The sequence below is a fragment of the Drosophila sulfurigaster genome, chromosome 3, assembly GCF_023558435.1.
Source record: "Drosophila sulfurigaster albostrigata strain 15112-1811.04 chromosome 3, ASM2355843v2, whole genome shotgun sequence".
NCBI lineage: Eukaryota > Metazoa > Arthropoda > Insecta > Diptera > Drosophilidae > Drosophila > Drosophila sulfurigaster.
The window spans coordinates 41,483,133-41,503,707 of NC_084883.1; the positions used below are offsets into that span (position 1 = coordinate 41,483,133).

General features: G+C 36.2%; 2 protein-coding genes across 5 annotated transcripts in view; one reads left to right on the forward strand and one right to left on the reverse strand.

Annotated features, from left to right (window-relative positions):
* Positions 1-17,426, reverse strand: part of LOC133840839 (phosphatase and actin regulator 4) — a 139,639-nt gene extending 122,213 nt beyond the window's left edge. For 2 of the 4 annotated variants that reach the window (XM_062272952.1, XM_062272951.1), the window contains exon 1: positions 8,715-9,414. In XM_062272952.1, coding sequence (XP_062128936.1) covers positions 8,715-9,399 — 685 coding nt within the window. In that variant the 5' untranslated portion in view covers positions 9,400-9,414. Of the gene's footprint in view, positions 1-8,714; positions 9,415-14,365; positions 14,492-16,971 lie in introns of those variants that run through there. The other 2 variants (XM_062272955.1, XM_062272956.1) reach the window with 2 other exon arrangements.
* Positions 17,427-17,748: 322 nt separating this feature from the next.
* On the forward strand, positions 17,749-20,208 carry LOC133840841 (integrator complex subunit 10). Its single transcript, XM_062272961.1, has 3 exons — positions 17,749-18,010; positions 18,068-19,154; positions 19,220-20,208. Exons 1-3 carry the CDS (start codon positions 17,811-17,813, stop codon positions 19,871-19,873), a joined length of 1,941 nt encoding a protein of 646 aa, XP_062128945.1. The 5' UTR covers positions 17,749-17,810; the 3' UTR covers positions 19,874-20,208.
* The last annotated feature ends 367 nt before the right edge of the window (positions 20,209-20,575 follow it).

A 20,575-nucleotide genomic window follows, 5' to 3' on the forward strand; every position in this document is an offset into this window, starting at 1 on the left:
TAACCAATTTATTATTTTATTTTGATATCAAATTTTCATTGAATAATAATTATTATTGTTAGCATAAGCTAATCTAAGTTGATATATAAAGTATAAATGAAAAATTGCAAAAAAAATAATTTTACTTCAAAAATAAGATCATTAACTATAGATAAAGTGACAATAATCTTGCTTCTAAAATAAAATAGGCAATTAGTACAGTGATGTTCGATTACTATTTCAAATATATTTATGTTATAAATCTTGGAAACAAAATTGTAAGCATTTATATATAGTGAAAATAAGGTTGACTTGTGTATAATTAACATTTGTTGTTAAATTTATTTGTAATTGAGATAACTGGCATACAAAATAAGTAAATAATGGTTTAAAAAATATGCATATTTGCTTCATTATAGGTAAAACAATTGTGAAGCAGTTCATTAATCATTTGCGAGTACTTAATAGCCTCATATCAGAATAATGTTCAACAAAATATATATTATAAAGGCGACTCAATCACAATAATTATAAAATAGAGTATGGAAATGGATTACGTGTTGTTCGAGCAAAAGATAAGTTATGCTTATGGTCAGTGAAAGGCATTGTCAACTTCAATTTGCTACGGTAAAAAAAAGAAAATCTGTTTGCATATTCAACTAACGAAGTTCGCAATCCCGATCCATTAAAAGTTGTTCAACAATGTCGCCCGAGAACTTTAGCAAGTTAATGCATTTAATTACAGCGTAACCAAGAGGAGAGGCAGAGGGTGGACGACTACGATGAAGTTGGTGTAATAACAAAGCCGCCAACAAAGCTACCAATTGCCTCATGACATGACAGCTCAATGCGACGATGTGAAGGTGGCTCGTAGCAGGCTGGACTACGTGGCGTATAAGTAACCGCTTTTATTGTCATTTGCCGCGCCACTCAATAAGTGGGCAGAGGGGGTGGGTCAATGGCCAATGGCTTTTCGCTGCAGCCCTGGTCAGCGCAATGTCGGCCACATGCACAACACACAGGCGACCTCATCAGCTCAAGTGAGCTCTGAGAAGGGAGAGGAAGAGACGAAAGAGGGAAGAGCGAAGCTCTTTGAATGCAATTATGTGCAGCACATGAGCAGCTGATGACGCTGACGCTGGCGAGTGGGCGTGGCCCAGCGAACAGGTAAGTAGGCCAGCATAAATAAGTAAAAAAAAAGAACAGAACAGACAACAGAAAAGTTGGTCATTAAAGAGAGCAAAGAAAAAATACATTGTATAAACGATAATCGGAATGCAATATCAGATTGAATGAGAAAACAAAACATCTTTGTCGCTTAAGCTTAACTGTCAATTATATATAGTATTAAGACGGTGTGTGTGTTGTGTGTGTGTGTGAGAGAGTGCTCAGAGATAAAGGTCCTTGAGGTTCAAGGACTCGGCATTTGAATTGGTTGCCACAGCGCAAATAAAGATTATCTTTGTCAGTGTGCTGCGCATTTTTATGGTAATTCGCCACCGTTCGGGCCACAACAACGAGACACTCACACACACACAATCCACACTCACACACACACACACTTGACTACAGCCAAGGCAAATCTAGCGCACAAAAAGGCAAAATTTGACACTTGAATGTGTGTTTGTGTGCGGCCCAAAAGAAGTTGCAGACTTTCAGCTAAGATGATGGCCTAATTCAATGCCAGATCACGGAACAAATGAAATTTCCCCCAAAAACGGAATTGGGTTTCACACAAACACACACACACACAGAATGCAACTTAATCTAGTCCATTCTCCTGTTTAAAACTTATATCTTATCCAGCTATTAGTTACACTTTGACCCCACCGCAAGTTTGAGGTATTTTTCAAACTATTTGTTTAGCTTATGCTTAAAGTGTTTTTCGTTTGCCAGCCATGAGAAATGGCCAATCATAAGTTTGCAGTTTGTTATGAGATAGAAGAGCATTTTCAACTTGTTTGACCACAGCACTCTTTAAAATATTTGTTGAGAATTAAATCAAAAAGCTGCTAGACAAGTGAAGAGCTTTTATAGAATTAGCCAACAATAATATAAATCGAGTATAGAGTAAATTGAAGATAAACATTTATTTATTTAAGCAGCTGTTGATAAACATATTTTGCTTAAAGGAAAACATAGCAAAAGTATTATACATAGAAATAGAAATTCGGAGTAAAAAGACAATCCAATTTGTATTCTTGAGAAGCGTTTTGCCAAGCAATTGCTCCATATATTTTACATGTACATTTCTCTGAAATCATTTCTTGTGGTTGATTTCTAAGAATTCTGAAGATGCCTTGAAAAACGAAAAGTTCCTTCATAAAACGCTTTATGAAAGTCATGCATGAAATTATGAAAGTCCTGAAGTTGATCTAACTATATTAATGTATTATATTTCATATATGTGTATAGGTAACTCTCTGGCGGAATTTGTCGAATGGAACACTTATTATATGAATTCATTCATTTTTGCAATAAAATCTTAAAACAGAAAAATAATTGGGATCAGAAAAAATTTTAGAATTTAGTTAAGAAATTTTGAATGGGAAAAATGGTATATTTTGCACTGTATGGTATATTTAGAATGATGTTATGTCAATAAACCCAAAACATTGCATTTGGTATATATTAAGAATAATACCGCACTGTTTTGTCTCCTCACAGTCGACCACACTATCTTACTTGTTTTTACTTTAGAAAGTGTCGCACATCGACATTTTCAACAGGGAATTTTATTGAAATAGTATTTTGACACCGATATGACATTTTAGGCTAGTTTTATAGCTATTATAAAATCACAAAATATTAAAATAGGTGCTGTTGAAATAAAATCTTTATAATTTATTGAAAATATGAAGACTATAAACCAATAATCCAATAAACTGTAGTAGTAAAAAAGTATAAAACATCTTGATCCATATAAATTGTTATTAATATTATAACACATCAAGGAATTCTATTGAAACTCTACAAAAACAAATTATATAAAAAAAAGTAAAAAAAATATGGAATGCTAAAAATGCTGTTTCCAATTTATGAAAAATTGTGTCGAATATTTAATATTTCTGCATCTACCACAATATAAACAAATAATCTCCGGCCTTTATCATTATTTAAGCTTCCGTCCATCGACTTAAATAAACGTTTATATCTCAGATTTCATAAGAGCTAAGCAGCTCATAATGCATATTCATAAATGCATAAATGTATTCAAATAAATGAAACATGACTAAAGCAAGCTTAAAGATACAAGATACGCGTCTTAACGCACATTCATCTATGTATAATGCAGAATAATATGTGCTGAGACTATATAACACCCACAAGGGCCGATTTCTATGGCAGACATTGCATACATTGCGTATACGCAACAGACATATTAACATCGTCCCTCTTTACTTAGTTAATCACACATGAGAATTCTTGGAAAAATAGGAGCAGCAAAAATTCGCAGTGAAATCAAGTCGACAAAATGTGTGTGTTTCAAGTTCATTCATTCAATTCATTCAGGTTTATGCTTCAATTCGGTTGCCAAAAGAACCAAGAACAAAAAAAAAAAAGAAAGAGGAATATTTACTCTGGAATTAGATGAGAAAAAGATGCTCGATTTGTAGCTAATGCAAAAGCCGAGTTAAGCAGGCGATTATGTGTATCTCTGTTTAGGCCAACGACAACTTTGGCTATTTGGCTCAAATGGCGGCTCATTTATTTCCGTTTACACCCACACACACACATACACAGAGAGAGAGAATAAGAGAAGAAGAAATTCGCTAATGACGTCAACGTTTAGTAGCTCCCGCAGAATCAATAGGCTCGTCGAAAACAAAAGGCTAACTTATGTGTCTCAATGTGAATCGAAATTTTTTGGCACAAGTTGCAAATTAAATTTACATTTGATGCACGTAACCTGCTGAGGAGACGAAGAAGGTTGCCCCTTAATTGTGCTGCCAAATGAGAGTACACAAGGAGGAGAGAGAATGATGCTGCAGTCGGGGACATGCTGGGCTAGCTGCCAACTTGAGCCAATTATGTGGCATGTGTAGCTGAAGTTGGGCCATGGGGCATGCCGCAACTGGCTATGTGTGTGTGTGTGTGTGTGGCAGCTGCTGCAAGGACGAAATCAATACGCGAAACATTAACTCGAGACTCGCTAAAGACACGCCATGGACTCATTAGCTTGTGGCAGCAAAACACACACACAGACACACAACTCTCGAGCTCACTTCCTTTCGAGATGCTGCCACACAGACACATACACACACACACACACTCACATGTCAGTCTGATTACGAGTGTGTGGCATCAATGTTGCCTGCCTCCTTTGTTGTTGCCCAGTTTGTCATAAATGGCGCCATATTGACAGCGAAAATAATCAGAGAAAAAAATGCCAAGAATATCCTTAAGTTGCCACTTCAAGTGTGGCATGCCACCAAAAAACTTGGGCTAAAAGAAAAGAGTTCTCATTAGTTGGCCGAACTTATGTTAGCGAAGTGCTTAACTTTATGATTTGTTTGCCCTTTTTTATTTTATATACAATACATAAATATATTTCCTTGGAACTAACTGACAAACATGTTTTCTAGGACTTTTTTTGTTCATCTCATTGTTCGGCAATCTAATGATTAATTGCTTATAAACAATGTGACAACGGATACTAGTGATAAAAAGTCAAAGCACAATATAAGAATGGATCATAAAAGCCAACTTGAGCACAATAAAAAAGAAAGAGCTTAGCAATCACAGCGTTTAACAAAGGCAAAAGCTGCAGGATAAACAAAATTGAAGCTAATCAACGACAGTGTTGTGAAACGTCAAAAGCAGGGCTGCATTGTTAGCAAGATTGACATAGTAATCGTTATCTGAAATATTAAACAATTTAGAAAATGTTTGAAATATTATTTAATAATAAAATTATCTAAGAAGTTTTTGTTCATCAATTTATTTTTTTGTTCTTAATTTTTTTTTTAAATGTGAATCCAAGTAATCGATAACTATTTATCACATGAAATCAATATTGTTGAAACTAACCTAAATTCATTCACAGCTTTTTCTACGAAATTAGTTTTAACATCAAAGCAATCTGCGGCTTTCAAGAAAATTCACAAAAAACTCAATAAAAACTAAAACTGTTTTCTTTGGTCAATGCGAATATTCGAATGAAAGTTTATTTTCCTTTTTTTTCTTATATCATAAATAGATTGAAAAGTAAGGAAAATGAATTTAATTTCTTTTATGTGTTAAGGATCAATAAGACACTTTTTTTGTTAAATTTTCTAGAACAAATTTTAGTGAGAAATGGATAATTTTAATTTTGTAAACTTCTTGCCAAACTTTAGTTTTTCGGTGTCCTCTTTTTAAGAAAGATAAATTGAATAGATTATCATATTCCTAAAAAAAAAATTGAGTCCATTTAAAAATAGTTTATAGGATTAACCATTTAATTCAAAATTGTATATCATTAAGAATTGAATTAATGTAAATTAAAAAATGAGTTTCATATTAAATACATTAATTAATATATTGTATTACAAAACGGAAAAAAAATACTAAAACAGTAGAGAGCTTCGGTAAATATATTTATTTCTTTTCAATCTATTTAATTTATTTTTCTTAGTTTTGTTGAACATTACCACAGGTGTCACAATCTGGTATATTTTGTAATCATTAGTATATTTTCAATGTATATTAATCTACCAAATATAACTCCCTGTATATTTTTTGTATTTTTGCGATATATTAATTTTGTATATTATAAGAATAATACAGCACTGTTTTGTTTTTATTCAATATGAGCATCTCACAGTCAATCACAATCGACTGAAGCTTTCTCATTTTTGTTTATCTTTAAAGGAAAATATAAGGAATATCGTATTACATGATCAAACTCTGCTAACACATGCTTTACAGGGCATACAAATTATATTTCTCTTTAGTCCTTAAAACTTTCTGCCGTTCAGAGCCTCATCAAGGGTTCAAAAAGTTGAGGCAAATCGAAGCGAGTGCGTATAAAAGAAAATTAGCTGCCTCAATGCGAAAGGCGAGAGTTGAGTGTCGATATGAAATTGCAACGACTTGCTTCGCTTGTGGGTTGCATTCGTGTTACAGAAAGTGTAATTTAATTAAACGCCCCCCACTCACACACACACACACTCACTCATACACACGCACTCATACAGAGAAAGAGAAAAGAAATGACAGAAAAAATCAGATTCGCTAGACGGCGCCAAGGGAGAGATGTGAATACGAATGATACCCAGGACAAAGGACTAAGGACATTCGCAGCGACGCTTAATGAGTTGTTTGGTGTCAACTGGCGGGCATAAGAACTGAGAGAAAAAGGCGACAAAAAGAAAGAAAAAGAGACAGTGACTCACTGAAAGGGAGACAGAGACAGAGAAACAGGCGACTGACTCAAAATGCATTTTGATGTTCAACTTTATGTCTTCAGTGTGAAAACGCTTAAAGTGTAATTGCCCGTCTAAAGTGCTCGGTAAATTTACATAGCGCCCCATTCCGAATGGTTAAACTCATTCTCCTCTCTCAGTTATGAGTTTTAAATAAATAGTTAATGCTCACACACTAAATTTGCATATAAAGGGAATTAACGAAAACGTTTTCCTTTTCAACGTAAACCTAAAAATAGAAAAAAACTAAACATAATTTTTAGCATAAGTATTTAATGCTTGCTGCGTTGGTGGTGCAAAGAGTGGCAAAAAGTAATGTAAACATTGTGATGGCCATTGAGAGTGAAGGAGACGAATTTTAATTACCTTTTTGCTATGTTATTTTAAATTATATTTAGTGTGGAAGCATATTAGTTTTATGGGGGCTCTCGAAAAAGGAAAGTAAAATCTTAAGCATCCACCAACAGATACAAGTTTATTAAAGGCATAAAATAGAATATCAAAAAAGTTTATGAAACTTAATTTGCAGCAAAACTTTTTGGTTTATGCTACCTTAATGCACTCGGAAACTTTTGAAGAACTCGTGGAGATAGATTTTTTTTTAAATGCGCATAGAATTAAATATAAATTTGTTATTTGATACGTAATTAAATAGTACTACATTTTTATGTAGTAAATACTTTTGTGGAAATCGTTAGAGAGTTTTGCTATATTTATTTTATAATTTGTAATTTACGCTTGTCACAACAGCATTTAAATTTAAAAAAGGTGATTAATCACGGTTTTTTTTTATTGTCTCGAGATTGATCAAAATTATTGCGAGAAAACAGCGAATCTTCATTAAGCCGTTGCAATATTCATTTGCGGTTAACCCTTGTATAAAGTTATAAAATAAATGTCAAGTACACTTATTTATAACCAGAATAAAGATTTTACCATCCAATTAAATTACACATTTGGGTTTTTTTTTGTGGATTTCAACAAAAATTCTTACTCTTTTACTTCACTCTGTACAATTTAATACACTTGACTTCTGCCTTTTGCTAATTGATTGATATTTCTTCAAAGAATTATTCCCCAGTATTTGATTAAAATAATGAAATTGCTTCTCCGATCCGTCGTGCATTTGCTCAGTTTTTTATATTCTTTTTATTTTCCAAAAATTAAATTCTACATACATATAACAAATTTCTAACCCAAACGTTTATGTATATAACACAATATAGAAACACCTCTTAATATGTACAATTGTCTATAGTATAAAGAAGAGCTATTTTTCTCGATTACTTCTTATTGCCGCTAAGCTATGTATATCGATAGGTAAAAATGGGTATATATTGTAAGAAATTAAGATATTTTTCTACCCTCTCTACTATATCGATATACCAAATATAGCCTTTGGTATATTTTAGTATTTTGCGGTATATTTGTAGAATATTGTTTTATTAAAAATGGGTACCTATTGGAGGAAATACAGATATTTTCTATCCGCTCTGCTATGTCTATATACTAAATACAGCCTTTAGTATAAATTGTAGTATTTTGCTGTATATTTTTAGGAATTTTTTGTAGCATGTGGTTTCATTAAAAATGGGCAGAATCGAGCATACTCGACTGTAGCTTTCTTGTTTATTTTAAACTTAAGTATTGTATTGTATCTTAGAATGGCTCAAGAATTGATAATCTTAAGGATGAATATCATTTTATAATTTAGTTAAAAATAACTATTTCATAATTTTCCAGAGACTCCGTAGTACTTAAAGCTTTGGTTAAAAGAACTACTTTAGACTCTTCAGACTAACAAGAATTTATAATCTTAAGGATAAATATAATTTAATATTTTATTGTAGTTAAAATAATTATTTCGAAAACAAAGACTGAATCATATGTAACTCACAATTTTAAAGATCCTCCATACTATTTAAAGCCTTAGTGAAAAGAATTGCTTTAGACTTTTCCGACTATCATATTCACACTAACAATTTCAAAAGACAACTTTTCATTTGATATTTCAATAAGGATTATCTCGAACATTTCATAATTTCAAATTCCCATTCATAAGCGAAAAGTAATAAAAAGAAATTGTGTAAAAATAAGAGTCTTTTTCATACTTTCACATTTCACGGCTGCAAATCCTTACTAATTTGCCAAGCTGCCAAATGTCTGCAGTGACATCCACTGACCACACAGAGATAGAGAGAGAGAGCGTGAACTGTGAACTGCGACAGGTAATTAGAGTTACCTGTTTCCGATGACCTTAATCCCCCAACACAGTTCTTTTGTTATCTTTTTTGTCGGTTTTTTTTCGGGGCGTCCTTTGACACTCACCTCGGTACATGGGAAACTCGCCATCGCTGTGGCTGTGACACAGCATAATTGGGGAACGACAACGGGAGGCGGCGACCATGATGCCAGTCTTGTGATGTCCGGCGACGCTAAGCTGTGTGACTGTTGAATTCGATGTGGATGAGGTGCTGTTGTTATTGGAGGTGGAGGAAGATGTGATCACGTTGGAAGTTAATTGATGCAGAGGCTTCTGCTGTTGCTGTTGCTGTTGCAAGGAGGCAATTGTTACAGCTGTCGGTGCAGCCGGTGTGGCAGGTGTCATGGTGGCACACACGGAATAGGAACGCGCCACATGACTCAATGTGCGACGTCGTATTGTTGCCGCCGCTGCTGCCGTAGTGGTTGTTGCTGCTGTTGCCGTCGAGCGATAATGATGCTGGGGCGTCGAGTATTGGCAATGATAGGCGGTGGGTGCCACCGAGGTGGCAGCAGCAGCTGTGGCAGCTTGCAACTGCTGATAGATGGGTGCACCGCCTAGCGACAAGTGATGCTGCAGCGGTGGATGTGGATGGGAATGCGGGGCGTATGCGTGATGTGAATGTTGCTGTTGCTGATGTTGCTGCTGCTGCTGTTGGTGTTGTTGCTGCTGCTGTTGTTGGAATGGCGGATGCGAGTGTTGATGCTGCAGCAGTTGTCGTTGCTGCTGCTGTTGTTGCACGGCAGCCATTTGGAATTGCTGCTGCAACTGTTGCAACAGATCATGCTGCAGCTGCTCATTCGATTTGCTGGCAGCAACATTGTTGTCGCCTTGCGAGGAATTCGTTGCGGGAGCAGCGGGTTTCTGTTGCTTCTCCCAGGGACCGTTGTTGTCGCCGCTGTAATCCAGTTTGAGGCGCGTTCGAAGGACTCAAGACGAGAGTCCTGCGTCCTGTTTGTGTGTGAGCTGAATGCTAAGCATTAATTAAGGCGCCGCACGTCGCCAGCCAAATGGGGCAACATTAAACGCGACTGCTGCCAACAGCTGATGCAGTTCTCGCTCGGTCCTAGAATTGTCACTTATTTATGGCCCATGTATGTCGGTCACACACAGAACCTACAAAGCACACACACACATATACGTTAGTACACAGACACAGATACACTCGCGTACACTCACACACACACTCTCAGTGAGCTTATCAAGGCGAGAGACAAAGCGCGTTTTAGGATTTTAAGAACGTGAACCGTAAACTCGACCAGATACGTTGGGCTTAAGTACAACGACTGATTGTGCCAAGCTTTGTTATCCTGCGAAAAAGCTGCCACCAAAAAGCGCAACTTTCAGAGAGAGTGAGTGGAGAGAGAGACAACGAGAGCAAGCACAGACTCTTTGCTCTTGCTCTCACGACGAGAAGCTGCACAAAACTGGACCAATTCGGTGGCCATGGTTTAGGCTACCCTCCAGAGGCTTGTCCCACTCTTTGCCAGTCCTTGGGTTTGAGCTGGATGGCTGCTGCTGCTGCTGCTTCTGCTGATGCTGCTACTGCTGCGGGGGCGATGGTGGCGCCACAATGTTACTTCTGTTTATGAAAGTTCTTTTGCATGCAGCGAACGTATGTTTTGCCAACTCTTTCACTGTTGTTTACCGTAAAAAAGCGTACAAGGCAAAAGTAAAACAACCGACAAACGACAGCTATGTTCACAAAAATACAAAAAAAAACAAGTAAGAAAGTTACAGTCGAGTGTGCTCGACTGTGAGATACCCGCTACCCATTTTTAATAAAGGCAAAATATTGCGGTATCATTTTCAAAATATACCGAAAATACTAAAAATATACTAAATGGTATGTTTGGTATATCGATATAGTACACCATTCAAAATATACCATAGACGACATAATATACCAGATTGTCAGCCAAACCAACTAAGACCCCTAGTAAGTAGGCGTTTTTGCCCATACAAAAGTATTTCTTTAATAACTTCCACAATTTTTATCTGATCGCAACTAAATTTTCAGGAATCATAACTACTATAGTAATTATTGTATATACCAAAATTCGCAACTCTAGCTTGAAATTTACGCTTGTTATTCGATTTTTTTGATTTACGGGGGCGGAAGTGGGCGTGGCCAAAATTTGAAACAAACTTGATCTGCGTGCAAACATAACAAATGCTGTCGAAAAAAAATTATAGCTCTATCTCTTATAGTCTCTGAGATCTAGGTGTTCATACGGACAGACGGACAGACGGACAGACACACAGACGGACAGACGGACATGGCTATATCGTCTCGGCTGTTGACGCTGATCAAGATACTTTATAGGGTCGGAGATGCCTCGTTCTACCTGTTACATACATTTCCTGCCGGCACAAAGTTATAATACCCTTCTACCCTATGGGTAGCGGGTATAAAAACGTGTGGCATAGTTAGGCAGAGGCACGCCACAGTGAGGCAACGTGCTACACAACAACCAATATACTAAATGGGATTATAAAAATATTGATCCTTTATTTGCACCATTTTTCTTTACTTTCATTATTAATTATATAATTTTTAACAGTGGTTTCCATTATAAGTCTTCTTAAGTAAAAAAGGTTTTTTAAATGTATATTAACTTGTTAAAAAAAAATATATTTTCTTATTAAAGTGTGCTCGAATAAAAAGAAAATTGATACTGCATTACTTTTAAATCACCTTTTCTCTTTTTTAAAATTGACATTTGACTCATGCCATATTTTTTCACAACATTAACTTCAATTTGTCAGATAAGTAAAGGGTCTTGTCTTTCGCTGTCAACACTAGAGCCCAACTTTTCATTACTATTCATACTGTATTGCTCTGTCAACACTATCAACAATAACATTAACAGTTTAGATGACGCATCGGTGAAACCAAATTTCTTATTCGTTTTGATAAGAAAGTCAAATACTAACAAAACATTGCCAAAAATTAGAAGACTTTAACATAAGACATTTTTTTAATTTATATACATGAATGAATCATCGTTGTAATTAACAATATAAAGGGTCTTAGGCAGTCAATACTTGAGTGCAACATATCATAAAAATGCTGTGTAGTTAAAAGGAATGACAAACATGATATATTTTATTCGCTTTATAAAGAAATCATATCACTTATTTTAAAAAGTTATTATATAATTTGAGGCATTTATATTTATTATGAATTAAAAAACATAAATCTTTTTTACATTTTTCATCACATTTTAACCTGTTTTCATTTTTGTATTTTCTCCAATTTAAGTACAAAATCTTCTATTTATATAAACAAAATTCCTTTTTTTTATAACAGAAATTATATTAATTTTACAAGAGTTCTAAAAGAATAAAATCTTCTTCATTTATTACTCTGTTTAAATTTATAGTAATTACCTTCCTCACTTTATAATCAAATACTCATTTCTAGCACATTTGTCGTAATTGGAAATAATTCGTTTTATCTTTGATTTCGGGAAGCATTTACGTATTTTCCCAACTGATGAATAAACACATCAATTTGCAGTTTATAGAATGATAATATTTTCAGTACGAATGATACTCTATACAATCGATTTAATCAGCAAAACAAAACGCAAAAAAAAAGAAGTCTAGTAAAAAGTAAATACAAATTGAGATAACACTTAACAAAAGATAAGATATCGCACTCCATTTGTTGGCCACCAACATGTTGAACCGAAAGAAAAATCATTTAGCCTGCGGCAAAAAACCATTTTCAATTGCCATAAAGCATTTTGAGAGCACAGTGCACTCAGTCCTTGATGATGTTTTTGTTGTTGCTGCTGCAGTCGTCAGTCAGATGAGAAGAAGAGTTCGCTCTGCTCTGCTCTGCTGCGACCCACTGACAGTGTTGGCCAGAAGTAAAAGCATTGAGGCACAAAACACAACATTCTGATGATGCCTGGGTTCATTCACCCAAACCAAAACCCGAGACCAGAGACCAGAGACCAGAGACTAGAGACTCGCAGACGGCCCCAAAAAAACAGCTGCTCCTGGGGCCGAAACGAATTTCAAGAGCAGCTGCAAAGCTCTTCAAAAGCTTTTTTTCATTCTCCGAGCAGATGCAACAACAATACAATATAAAACTTAAAACTAAGAGAGAGAGAGAGAGAGCAAGGGATGCGAGGGAGAGGGAAAAACGACATCGCGTTTGATTTTTTAATACGAACAACCGAAGTTGTGCTCGTAATTTATTTATGTATTTGTCACTGGGTCTTTTGATAAAGTTGTTGCAAGATAATTTCGATGGTTCCCCCCAGGACTCAACCGGGGAGGGAGCAAGAGGAGGGAGTTTTCGTGGTGTATGTTAGGGAGCCAACCCCACATGATAAGGCAGTTGAGAAAGTCGATATCATAATACAAACATGGAACAGGCGCACAGCCAAAGCAACACAGCATCCGAGCTTCCATATCACAGGATTTGCCAAACGGGAGCAAACGGGAACGGGGGTTGGTGAAGGGGAAGGCAAAGGGAGGAAGCTGCCACTGTTTGCGTGGGTTTGTTGATTTTGCGTGCGCCAAGGGGGAAGGCAACGAGAAACGAAACGCAAAAAGAGGAGAACAACCAACACAACACAAACACACGAAAAATAAGAAAAGCGAGCGCAATGTGTGTGGGCGCCGTTGCTTGTTTCTAATTCTGCAGTGCTGTGGTTAAGGGTCGGTTGCTTTAGGGGCGTTCCCAGGATGCGAAAAGTCGCTGGGAATACTTAAAGCCGATAACGCGATCATGTTAGGTACTTAATGCTTTGCTATGCTATAAAAATAAGCAATAGGAATTCACTTATGGATCGTAAAATAATGTTTTGTAGTACATGTAAACGAATTACTTTGTGAAATATAACAAACTTTTTTTTGTAATCTAATAGCTTCAAATTCATTATTTTCAATGTTAATAATTTACTTTTTTCACAAATAACTTATAAATGCTTAGTTAAATATTTTAGATATTTGGCTGCAGAATTTGGTCAACTTTTAAACTAGAAGTTTTAGTTATTTGAATTGTGACACTCTATAATTTTTTTACACAAACTAGAGACACTCCTTTAAACTTTTATTTGACTATATTTTGTATATATTCTATACATATATTTATATATATTTTATTTTCGAAAGATCTCTTAATATTAAAGAGTTCAGATTTAGTTTATTGTGAGCTTAATACAAAAAACAAATAAAATTGAGTATGGTTTTTAGAACTCAATTTGAGTCAAAACAAAAAAAGTTAAATAATTGTGTTCAACAACATAAAAAAAGCATTTAAAACCAAGTTTTCCGATTTTTTTGCTTTATACTCATAAGAAACATTTTTTGGTTTGGCCTATATACAAATTCTTTTATTTTTTCAAATCTTATGTTCACTTTTTGACCAGTTTTTATTGTTACAGTAACTAAGAACATCCTAAGACAGAATGGTTGAACGCTTAAAAAATACTTTTGTTCGACTTCATTGATATTTCTATAAAAAATAATAATATCCGATAACTGTACACTTTACCGGCCACTGAAATAATTGCTTACTTTGAGCTTAATGGTAACAATTGAAAAAATAAAACCTTTAAGCTTTAATACATAGAAAGACATCACAGAAATATAATGTTGCATCTCTCTTCGGAAATTTTCTTCAATTGTAGTTGTGGCCGTTAAGTGAGATTTGCTTATATCAGAGAATACTTTCTCATTTAACTCAAAAACTTACCATATATATCGTGATCATGGAGGTAGTTGCTGGCGCTGCTCTTAATGCTGATGCAGTCCAATGGCGTTGGCTCGAATATGTTGTAGGAATCACAGGACTCTGCTCCCGGCGTGCCCGGCACATCCACTGCAAACAAGATAGAAAAACAAACAAAACAAAAGATGACAAATGTCAAAATAAAAAGAAAATAATCCCCCCCAAAACTAAATCAAAAATGCATTCATTTTGTGTATACATAAGTACAGCGCAACTTTATTTCTACAACATATCTTAAGCTAAGAAGATTCATTCGAATGCCGCGAGTTGAACTCTTGGCAATAGCCACAAAGCTGTCGATTAACATTGGCAACAATATTCAATTGATTTTCATTCAAATGTCGAAAGATTTGACTATACAACTCCTCGGGCAGACCCAATAAAGTCGGATGTCGATAGAGTTTCAGTCTCAGCAATTGCTGCGCCCTCATCGGTTGAAAGAGTTTCTCGCGCAGCTGCAACGTCAGTTCATCCAGTTTGCGAAAACGCAGCTGATGCGGCTCCAGCTGCACATTGAGCACATAACGTCCCACCGTCAGGCAAATGCTGTAGCCACAATCAATAATGGGTGGCACAGGCCCCAAGGTGACGATCAGCAAATCTCCCAGCGCTGTGATCATCAGATGAGACAGTAAAGTATTATCATCCTCCTTCTCTTTTTCCTCTACCAAAGTGCGTAGTTCAAGGCGCAAAGGCGTCGCTTCGTTGGCACTTTGCAGCTTGGGCAAGTATTGGCTCAGGAGTCGCACATTGTAGATGTGAAAGCTGCCAATTGCTGGCACCGGCTTTAGTGCATCACGTTGCTCCTCATAGATGTGCTTCTCCACATAGCCACACTCCAAAGCCAGTGCATAGATGAGTAGCGTCAACAGTTCCACGGAGGATGCAGTGCGTCCATTGTACGAGGTGAGCAGCTGGCGTAGATGCAACGGCAATGCATGCAACGTAGCATATTCCAGGCATAGTGGCTCCTCCGCTGTAATGAGGCAAGTTGTTGTTGAAGTTGTAGTTGCATCGTTGTTGTGTGGATTGTATTTGATTTTTGTTTAGTTGGAGGGGAAATGCGTGGTGGTAATTTGCAGTCTATGAGAAGTCACATTGATTAGTAAACATAAAACCAGGCAAAAGAATAAATGATATCAAGGAAACTAACCTGTTTCATTTTTAGGTGCGTGAGTGTTTTGTGGGTGTGCGAATGTGGCATGCGATACCATCAAAAATATATTGTTTATATGGTGATTAGGTGCAAACGAGTATATCTAATATTTGTTTTATTTATTTTAGATTAACACAACCATTAAACACAAAATTAGCATTTTATCAAAAACTTTGCCAACTCAAAAGATAAAGGTAATGATAAAAAAATATGGCGTTGTGGAACGTATTCTGATACTATCCAACGCATTACTCAAATAAAATGTATAAATTAACACGATTATTAAACACGAAATAATAAATTAAATAACTTGACTAACGCAAAAGAAAGCGTCAATGATACAAAAAAATTACACTGTGGAACGTATTCGGATACACAATACACATGCCAAATTACTAAAATACATTTAATATATTTTTTATTTTTTGACTTTTTTAAATCAAAAACGATACTCTTAAAAGCGATATATCAACAATTTATATAAAATATCCAAATCGACATTTATTATTTTTCTTTTCTTTAATAAATTAATATATATTAAACATAAAATCATAAATAAACAAAATGTTTTATTTTATTAAGTTGAAACTACTAACAAACGAAACGATAAAACATCATTTCCAACTCAAAATATGACTAAATTACATAAAATAAAATGTGGCATCTTGGAAAGTATTCGAATAAAATCTAGTATAGTACAAATGGTAAAATCTCTAATGATTATTGGAATTTTTAAAATTAATTACTGCCATTATACACAAAACGATTAATCAAAATAAGTTAAGATAACGATAATGATAAATTAATGGCGATATGGACCCAATTCCGACACGATAAAATACAATACCAAACTTAAATTTGTAAAATACCTAATAATACATTTCTTCTTGGCCTTTGAAATGATAAAAATAACGACATTACAGTGGATCGTATTCTCACACGATCCGAAGCACTACACACGTCAAAATTTATTAGCTTATTTTCTTTAAATAAAAACTTGCTCAAAAGATAACGAGAATGATAAACGAAATACGACGGCGTGGAACGTAATCGAACACGATCCAATGCAATACACACCAAAATTGGTTAAAAATATAATGTTTGTTTATTTCCTTTTTAGGAAATAAATAGCACTACCATTAAACACGATGATAATGATGATGATAAATCAAAAAACGTTGCTTTCTTAAAAGATAGCGACAGTGATAACAGTGATAAATATTCCGCGGTGGATCGCATTTGAACACAATCCAATGCAATACACAAACCAATAAAAAAAAGTTAAATATTCATATTATTTACAACGTGACAACTAAATATTATTTTACTACAAATCACATACAAATGTATAGATAACTCTTTAAATTTGTATATATGCATGTGTATAAAGACAAATATTTGCAAGCTTACTAACATTCCAGTTCCCCGACTAGTGCTCCAATCGTTGATGACGCAGACGCCGCAGTCGCGTCCTCTGCCGTCGCGTCCGCTGTGCCGGCTGCGCCGCCTTCTTCAGTGCCTTTGTTTGTTTTAATTGATTCCGACATTTCTTCACGTTATGTAGGTTAAAGAGCTGCGCGCATTACGTATACGAATTTTATTTAACAAAAATATATATATTTCTTTTTGGCCAAATCAAATGTAATTCATTTGATTATGAATTAAACGCTCGCTGCGTTTTTAGCACTAAACACAACAGTGCAATTTTTGCAAGTGGGTTAAAGGGGGAGACACACATACACAACACTTTCTGTTACGCACCGCACACGTATTTTACACATTAATCAATGAAATTAACTTTTCTTATTGAGCATTATTAGTGCTGCTAATAAAGCAAGTCAGTGCTTGCGCTGCCGTAAATAAAATATTGTTTGCAAAAAACCACCTGTTAGATTAGTTATCGAAGTTATCCGCTGCCGTGCAGCTATCGATATGAGCTTTGGTGAAGGAGGAAAGTATGCAGCTCAGCCGTTGCACAACAAATTTTAAAACTCCTCGTTATTTCGACAAATAACCAAGCCCAATATGCAATTTATATTATATATTTTAAAACAAAAATGATATACTTATGTTTAAATTTTAGGGACACCATCCAAATCAAATAAAATTGTTATTGTTGCAAGACGGATTTCGGACATCTCGTCATCGTATGTATCGATAGCAAACCTACTCAAATTGGTTCGCTCTTCGCTAGCTACTCAATGTTTGTACCATCCCTAATAGCCGGCAACAGTTTATTTTGTTTTAGTCGCAATGAATTCGGTTGAGGAAAATGAGAATTACATGGTAAAACAAGCGCAAAATGTGCGCAAAACGGATCCCAGCTCAGCCAAGGCATGGATTCTTACTGCAAAGACGCTCTATCCCAATGCATTCAATGTGCAGTACGAGGCATATCTGCTGGAGCGCGATAGCAAAAACTATGAGGAGGCGGCCAAGTGTTTCAGTGTCATGTAAGCGAGGTTCACTATAAATTAAAGCCAGATATTAATAATAACCACTTCTTGCAGTGCCACCAGCTTCACCAATCAGCATGCAGAGCTGTGGCAAGAGGTGAATGCTTTAACCAATGCGCTGCGCAACGAGAACGAAAATACGCCGGAGCAGGAGTTCTATGTGAAGATGTACAAACATTTGACGCCCGAGGTGCAGCACAACATATTTGTGCACACCATTAACAACAGTGGTGACAATCTGCAACAATGCATACACAGTTATATACTGATGTTCAACAAGTTCCCTAAAACCGCAATGTGGCAGGCGCCGCGTCTGCTCGAGATGCTCGCCGAGGGCATGAAGGCGGATCCCGATATGTATCAACGCATGCTTGTGGAGGAGGTGCTCCCCATGATACAAAATAAGCCACCAGAGTTATCGCCACTGCTCGCCTGTCGTCTATACACAAACTCCTTGGAGTATTATCTACGTCAGATTATGGACGATGAAAAATGCGACACGACAGAGGCGTGGAAGAACATATTCAAGGTGCTCATGCTCTGTGGTCAAATGATGGGCTGGGAACCATTCTTACCATTCAGTAAACAGATTAATCAGAATGTCTACTGGGATAAGTTGGTGAAGATTTTGCGTGGCAGTCCAGCGGGCAGCTCCCAAGTGTTGTTCTATGCCACCACGTTGTTTATCTACTCGCTGCATGGTTACATACGCAAGCTGCGCATTGAGGATGCCGATGTCAATCATGTTCTCGTCGAGGGATTCATTGACTGGCGCGATCCATCATCGGAGAGCGAAGAAGTACAGAGCATGGATTGCACTCCGGATGGCGGCGATGTTCAGAGCATGGAGCCACCCAAATTCTCAGCCACCACTCCCATCAGTCAGGAGTTGTCGGAGGCCTTCTTGCATGCAGCTCGTTGCTGGCAGCTGCTCAACACGGAGCAGTTTCAGCGTGACTTCAGCCAGCTAATGTTGGCGCTGCCTTTGGCGCCATGGATATCACGATTTCTCTTCGATCTAGCCATTTATTTTGGGCATCGGGATGAGGCCAACAAGCTGATGGCTGATATGAACACGCCCAGCACATTGGTCCAGAGTCTGCAGATATTGAGTCTCAATCTGATGCAGGGCAGCATGACAGTAAGTTAAGGTTTTAAACCGATATCAATAATTATTTTTCATTCTTTCCCTTCATTTTCTTACAGTATCAGGGCTTCCAGTGCATTCTTAAGATACTAGCAGAGCTGCCAGCCACAAGTGGTCAGCTCCTGGAGAACATCAGCCTGAAGAGTCATCGGCACATGATCTTCTTACCCCTCACCAAGATTGCTCTCATTCAATACTGCACTCGTGCAATTGTCAGTCGACTGAGTCGCATGCTCTTTGAGCCCAACTGCTCGGATCGTTTGCTGGGCGATCTGTTGGCGCTGCTGCAGCTCAGCGCTGATAAAGATGTGGCGCTCAAGCAACACATCTTCCAGCTGATCACACAACGCAAATCCTTCAATCTGCACACGTTGTCCAATTACATTATTGCCACTGACATCATTGAGGAGTTGGCATTCATTTGGAACTCGCAGCAAGACGATGCCAACTTTGAGTTAACTGGTTCACCGACAAGCGGCGGAGGTGCAGGCAGCTCTGCAGTCGCCGGATCAGCGCAACCACGTCGCATTGGCACTCGAGGTGCTGATAAGGGAGCGAGGGATGAGTTCAAGTCACTAATCAGACAACAGATTGCCAGATGCAATGAGAATATTCCAGCTTTGGTTGCCAATTTCATCACCCAAGAACATCTCACGCTGGCGCAGCACATCTTTGGCATGGCGCCGCCAGTGGAAACCATTGTCATCAAGTGAGGCAAACATCTATGATTTAAATGAAGATTATCTATTAAAATGTATGAATCAGTCTGCAAAGAACAGAGCTTAAGTGATGTATTTTATAAATATAGGATAGCAGTTCAGCAAATAAAGTCAATATATAATTGATTTCATTGTCTATATAGAATGTATATATGTATGGCTGTCTGAAGATTCCTTTTGTGGGCATAATTATTAGCAGTTATTTTCTTGCAATTGAATATTCTTGATATTCTAAGCAGCTAATAATTTTATTTGGCAAATTGTAAGATAAGGCTTTGTTGTCGAAATAAAAAATAATTATATTCAACATAAAATCAATATCTTTGTAATCATAAAAACTTAAAGAATATTTGGGATTGTTTTAAAATCAAAAATGCGTTAAAAATTCTTAAGAAAAAAACATTTTTGCATTCCTGACATTAAGTACACAATTTAATATCATATCTTAACAATCATATACACAACAATTATGGTACAATATATTTTCTAAAATAAAATGTAGAAAGCCTTTAAATTGTCTATAAAAAAGAACCATATATACATTTTTAAACGTAGAAAACATTGGCTTTTCTACACATATAGAATAAATATCAACAATATTCAAACAGTGTATTTATCAAGAGTATTATGAAGGAATGTTTTGTTCGACTTATAATGGAGGATTCGTTTGCAATTGGTTTTTGTGCTTTTCTTTCA